The sequence below is a fragment of the Anneissia japonica genome, unplaced genomic scaffold, assembly GCF_011630105.1.
Source record: "Anneissia japonica isolate Jap-2015-1 unplaced genomic scaffold, ASM1163010v1 scaffold287867_len1003013_cov215, whole genome shotgun sequence".
Taxonomy (NCBI): domain Eukaryota; kingdom Metazoa; phylum Echinodermata; class Crinoidea; order Comatulida; family Comatulidae; genus Anneissia; species Anneissia japonica.
In genome coordinates this window covers 302325-309583 of record NW_022684320.1, presented here as the reverse complement: position 1 = coordinate 309583, position 7259 = coordinate 302325, and the positions used below count along the sequence as shown (strand labels likewise).

The 7259-nt window shown below is 34.0% G+C and overlaps 1 protein-coding gene across 1 annotated transcript in view; it reads right to left on the bottom strand.

Annotated features, from left to right (window-relative positions):
• The window catches only part of LOC117104701 (adhesion G protein-coupled receptor L4-like), a 14992-nt gene extending 11996 nt beyond the window's left edge, over positions 1–2996 (bottom strand). Inside the window, exons 1-2 of the mRNA XM_033245586.1 lie at positions 2879–2996; positions 410–631 (exon numbers count right to left, since the gene is read on the bottom strand). Of these exons, the coding sequence (XP_033101477.1) occupies positions 410–631; positions 2879–2996 (340 nt within the window). The remainder of the gene's footprint in view (positions 1–409; positions 632–2878) is intronic.
• Positions 2997–7259: the final 4263 nt, after the last annotated feature.

Genomic DNA, 7259 nt, shown 5'->3' with positions numbered 1-7259 from the left:
GATGCAAAAAAATTGAGTTAGACAGTAGAACACAAAATAATTTTCATTCAGTAAACTAATATTTCGTCTTGTCCTCAAGACTTCATCAGCTTAACTGATTACACAAGTTGGAAAATACCAGATCAAATAATACAAGTAAACAGTCAGCAATAAATAAAGAAGGGTGATAAAATGAGAAAAACAATAATGGAGACAGAGATAATGATGTTGGAAGGGAGATAATGAGTCTAAAGTGTGGAAAACAATGTTCTGTGAAAAACAATGTTCTGTGATATCTAGTAGAGTAAGAATAACCCATGATACTGATAAATATAATGGGAATAGAAATCATTGGATGATATATGACGCCCCACTGATTGTAAATTGTGGGACAGATAATTCAAAAACAGATCATTCTGATTAACGATACCTTTGTACGCTTGTACCTCACAAAGGACCAACGGTTCGGAACTATTTAAATATATAGTGATATATCGACCTGTCGTGTGCGGGGTGCAAGTCATTTCAATTGGCTCCTTGTAAGGTTCTGTTATCATCTCCATTGTAATAGTAGGTCCACATTGGGTATTTCTGGTAAACGGTGAAGATGTACTATTGCCAACACGAACAACAGCACCATTCAACTGTTCTTCTGTTGAAACAAATCCAAAATATTACAAGTTTGTCTTATGTTATTTACCGAACAGCTGCAGACGGGCAGATAAAGATTTTTTTCCACACAAAGCAATTTCGAAGAAAAAAAAATTGGTAGAAGGTGTATAATCCATCCAAACTTTGCGTTCGTTGGCCTGACAAAACTCATGTAACGCAACTTTAAAGTAATCGGCTTGGAGACCATTGCTTGTAAATGACCTAAGTGTAGCCAATCATACACACACACACCCCTCCCCTCACACCCACACACACACACACACCCACACACACACACACACACACACACACACACACATATATATATATATATATATATAAATGTATAAAATAAATACTAATGCACGAAGTAGAAAATTATACATTGACATGATAGACATAAATGAATTCGAATATTTTGAGGACAAGGCAGTGGCGGTGGCGGTGATTTGCAATTTGTATAACGCCTCCCGTTGGATCAACCTCGAGGCGCTTGACAACAACGGAAGGAAACGGACAAGAAAAAAAACCCCCCAAAAAACATGAACCTAAACTAACAACACTCTAGACGCCTAGCCGAACCAGACCAACACCGCACCATGTATCGGCAATTTAAGGCGTGAAGCCCGCCGATGCATGACTCACAGGTGCTCAAGTGATGGCGGTGTCTAGCTAAACAGTTAATGGGGGGGGGGGGGAGAAAGAATAAATAAACAAAATAGTGGTAAAAAGTGTCTTAAAGAAATTCAGCAAAACTTTCAGTGAAAAAGCGAGTTTTGTGTTGTGTAGAATAGTAAGCCTATTTCAAATCAATCAATTATCAGTCATTATTATATTTTTTAAAATGTCAGCAATTACACAATTTTCCAATTTATGTTTTTCATTGTATTAGCTATAAAAAAATTAATTCGTGTTTTTAGTTAAGAAATATATTAATAAGCCTATTCCTATAGGGCCTATTGATGAAAGAACACATACATTTTCCTGACTCCTGAGTCTCAGCTGGGTCGGCACGCACTGGGCAGGCCTCATCATTTGTCAATTAATCGTACCTATTATTGTATTTAAATTAAAATTGTGTTGTCATAGAACTAAGCAGGTACCCTGTAATTAAATATTACAGAGACAATTTCAGTTTTAATTCCGTGTTTACATTCTGGGACGTGACGTACGAACTTGTTGCGTACGTTGCGTAACAGGATACGCGCAGACTGTCGAAGGTATGACAACCAATCAAAAGCGTCAGTGGCAAATCAAATTAAACGCTTCGTAACCAAGACACAGCACACACATCGTTGGCAGGGGGTAACAGCCCAGTTGAATAGTTCAGTTTTTTTTGCTATAAAAATCACCTTTTTCGTGGGTGTATTTTGGGAAACTTGTTGTATGTTGTATAATGCTATTTAAAACTTTAGTATCATGATCCTTTGCCATGTATAACCATGCTTCTTTCACCCGTATGATGTCATTTACTTTAGGCATATATAGGCCTGCACATTTTATTTTATTTTAATAAAGTGGCGATGGATTTATGTATCTGCGTCTCATAGTAGGCCTATACATCAAGATTTTAGTCATTGGCCTTACTGACAAACAAAAACTTATTTTTTTGAGAAAATTTATTATATCCGCTAAAGAAAATTTCCTCGGCAAGTTGGCTTCTGTCATTGTGCTCCTAAGACAATTTTTAATAATCTTTAGCTTGCTAAACTGCTCCGCTGAACAATCGACTATATTATTAAATAAAAGTAGGAAGGAAAAAAGGTTATAAACCCCGGCCCTTCGCTGGTGCCACCCCTGCTCCCATTCAGTGGAGTTTCGACTGCGGTGGAGGAGATAGAAAAAGTAGTTATTTCCTTAAATCAATCTAAATCTGCTGGTCCGGATGGAATCAATACATTTATGTTTAAATTCCATCTAAAATGACATATTTCCAGTATTTCAGTTATTTTTCACATATTAGCCAAAATATACAACCTCTCTCGCCAACTAGGTGAGTTTCCACTTTGCTTAGAAAGAGGCCAATGTGGTCTCTGTTCCCAAAGGTGCAACCTCCTTTGATATACGTAGTCTCCTGTCTCTTATACACATCTAGATGTGTATAAGAGACAGGTATTACAGTGTATGGATATAATTATTCAGTATATAATAGGCCATGAAAAGATATAGTTTGTAATGGTTTGCTTTACAAAAATGTGTGTGTGATCATGGAGGTATATTAATTATTGGTGTGATTGACATTACTTACGGCAACATTCAACTCTGTGATATATAACAATCTTTGATACAATCGACGGTGACTGAAGATCAACATACCACCACGTGTCGTTCTGATTGTGAACTTTGGAGAAATAAACATTTCCCATTGTAATTATGGGCAAATAAACATTTCGCATTATAATTACGGTCAAATAAACAATAATCATTCTAATTATAGTCAGATAAACAATAGTATTTAGCAAGAGAAAACTCAACTTCAGTTTTATCATATTTCTTAAACGGTTCTGTTGTGTATTAATGTTGTTGCACATGTAAGTGACTTCTCACTTAGAATAATGTTGTTTTGGACACGATAAGTGGCTTGGTATTGCAAAAATTATTGGAAAAACAAAACATTGGCAAAACGACGCTAACAAGATTGTCTTTAAGCAAAAAATAATTGTTAAAATAAATCAATATTTAGGCCTATTTATAAAAAAAATGATGATAATTTAATAAATATTTTCGCGCAAACGCCCATAAAATGATACCGTAAAAATCAAGATTGGTTATGTGACACCTCATTATATTCGATTTTTTCTGTTTTGTTGTAAACTTTTTGAGATCTCTGAATTAATCAAAATTAAATATCCTTGTTGTAAATGCCTGTTTAATTTTTATGATATATTTGGTAAATCATAAATACTGGATCATTTACATTGTTCCCCTTTCGAAATACATACCATATTACTGGGCATAATACTACTGTGTAGTAAGACTTAGGCCTAAGTACTGTACTACCAAATGTATTTTTAATCGAGTACTTGGTTTTATGTCATCCAATAACCAATGCCAGATCTTAACAACTGAGATGTCAAAATAGTGTTATAAATTACATTATTTCACTAAATGAGTACTAAAAGTGAAACTAATTACTCCATGGTTTTTAAGAAACTAGATAGAAAATATTTCAATTGATATTAGTCACAATCATAATCAATCATTATATTGAAATGGAGTGATGAAATGCTTTTTCTGTTATTGTTTCTATACTATTATTACCGTATGTAATAAAAGGTCTTTTGGTCGTCAAAGACAAAAAAACCAAAAAAACCAAAAAACAATAGTTGCTAATGTAATGAAGTAATTTGAAGGTTATGCGGGCCCTCCCCCATGGCAGCGGCGGCACCAATTAGGATCCAGAGGGGACAGCTAATTTATCCGATTAAAACAGAGAGTAAGATCATGTCACGTGCACCATCTTGAGAAAAATAGGGCCTACCTCTATAAACTCAGTAAGACCATGGAGGAAAGAAATGGTCAGACAATTTGAAGGAAATTTAACTAATTCAACGTTTATTTTTTTATTTCTTGTTTTTATTTTATTAATTCTTGTAAGAAACAAATAATGAATATACTGTAAGACACATAAATCTGGTAGATTTTTAAAAGTGTAAAGAAATTGTTGTATAATGCTATTTAAAACTTTAGTATCATGATCCTTTGCCATGTATAACCATGCTTCTTTCACCCGTATGATGTCATTTACTTTAGGCATATATAGGCCTGCACATTTTATTTTATTTTAATAAAGTGGCGATGGATTTATGTATCTGCGTCTCATAGTAGGCCTATACATCAAGATTTTAGTCATTGGCCTTACTGACAAACAAAAACTTATTTTTTTGAGAAAATTTATTATATCCGCTAAAGAAAATTTCCTCGGCAAGTTGGCTTCTGTCATTGTGCTCCTAAGACAATTTTTAATAATCTTTAGCTTGCTAAACTGCTCCGCTGAACAATCGACTATATTATTAAATAAAAGTAGGAAGGAAAAAAGGTTATAAACCCCGGCCCTTCGCTGGTGCCACCCCTGCTCCCATTCAGTGGAGTTTCGACTGCGGTGGAGGAGATAGAAAAAGTAGTTATTTCCTTAAATCAATCTAAATCTGCTGGTCCGGATGGAATCAATACATTTATGTTTAAATTCCATCTAAAATGACATATTTCCAGTATTTCAGTTATTTTTCACATATTAGCCAAAATATACAACCTCTCTCGCCAACTAGGTGAGTTTCCACTTTGCTTAGAAAGAGGCCAATGTGGTCTCTGTTCCCAAAGGTGCAACCTCCTTTGATATACGTAGTCTCTATGCTCTACTGTAACAACTTTTTAGAGCGGATCATTGTTAACAGACTATCTAGTCATATTTCTATTTTTTAGGTATTTTATCTGACTCCCAACATGGATTTATTTCCGGTCGTTCGTGTAACACCCAGATTTCTCATATGTTTAATACTGGGCGTCGTTACTCAACCAAGGTAAACCGCCAAGAATCGGATGTTATTTTTTTGGACTGGTCCAGTGACCGAGTTCCTCATTTAACACTTCTACATAAGGTACATAACGTTGGTATTTGTATTTGGCGCTTTACTTAATTGATTTAGTTCGTTTCTTAATAACAAAGAGTTATGTTTCGAGGTTGGTTTTTTGACTTTTGACTGGTGCGATGTTTCTTTTGGAGTTCCTCAAGGCATTTTAGGCCCTATTTTCTCTAATATTTTTGTTTGCGATTTTCAATAACATTTTTTCTTCACTGGCCTAATATGCAGATGACTCTATCATTTATCACCCCCATATATCATCCTGTGATGTTACAACTCTACAAGCCAACCTTGAAAATAAATTTCATGAAGCGACAACAATCGAATGCAACTAAATATTAAGAAATGTAAGGCTTTGCACATATTTAGGAATTATCGACCTGTTGTCGACACTTACTTTCTTGGTCAACAGCCTATAGAACCCGTTAAACAGTTTAAGTGTCTGAGATTTTTGATTTCCAACAACCTTACTAGGGACGGGGTGGAGGACACGTTAACATGATCACAGCCAAAGCATCTAGAATATCTGGTTTATGAGAATGACAATTAGATGTAAAAACCATGTTTCTCTTTTGTTAATTTTTAAAGCCCTGTCTAGGCCTTTACTTGAATATGAAGTCCTCCGGCCTGGTACCCTTTTCAATTAAACCATATTAATTGTTTAGAAAATGTTCAACGTAAATTTACTCGACCTTTTTAAAATTATATACCTTCTTTTAGTTACTCCGATCGTTTATCAGTGCTTCAAATCCCTTCAATCCTTACTCACTTTAAGTTTCTTCTCCTTTCTTTTGTTTTATCTTGTTTTCATAGTCAATTTATTGTTGAAACTGAGCTCCTCCCCAAAATTAACATTCGCCATGTTCTTGATAGATTTACAATTCCGTTTGCGCGTACCAATTGTCTCAGATTCACTGTCTTTTACCATTTCTCGTATATTTTTAATGATTTACCTATTGATGTCAGAGAACAAGCCATTAATTGTACTAATTTTAAACATATATTAAAACAACTATTACTTTGATAGTAATAATTTTAAATCTAAATACATTTTAATTGCAAATATGAATTTTTGAGAATCTAATTGTAAATATTTTTTGTGCCTTTTCTATTGATCTTTTTATATTAATTCCAATTGTTCCTTGTAATACTTTTTAATATTATAATTGTATTTTTGCATATTAATTATTTTTTTGATATTTTTTTAATTGAAATTCTGATTTTCTATTTTTTGTAATTGATGCTGTAATTGTCAAAGCAATCCACAGGCCCTGTTTTGATATTAATGTATTTTGTATTCCATGTTTCCAGTGTTTCATGTTTTCTTGTTTTTTATTGTTTGCGCCTAGAAATAAATAAAATAAAAATAAAACAAACGACGTGAGTAAAATAAAAAGAACACAAATATTTACAGCTCATAATAGCACTTTTATTTTAAAAAGTTATCACAATAATTTAATAATTTATTTAATGTTTAAATTACATATTGTAGAAAATTAAATTACGTTTAATAAAACAAAATAATTAAATCAGTGCCGCGGTGAGCATGGGCCAACGCTAACTTTGAGTGCTGAAAGTTGAACTCACATTAACGTACATAACCAGAATCGATACATTTACATGACCGATAATGCAAGTTTATAAAAGTATGACTTTTCACAATAATCGTTTACTGATTTGTTTACGGTCACGTAATACAACCACTTTCTTGAAATAAACAGTTGTCTGTGCAGAAGAATCTGGCTGCCACTTTGCCGTACACCAGCAATTTAAAATTAGATTACATAATTTCATATTTATACTCACTTCTTCAAGCTGCTGCACTATTTGTTAGTTTCGGTGCCAGATTTACAATATTGAGTTATTTTTTGTGTTGGTGGATTATGGGGTGGGGGCTATGGCTGGTCTGTTAGAGGTACCTAAATGCAATTATGTAGACGGCATATTACTCACGTGTGTGGCTGCAGCTCCAAATACCTTCGTAATCGCCACTTGTATCACCATCAACCGCTTCGGAGGCGGGGTTGGAACCTGAAGTTGAACTTT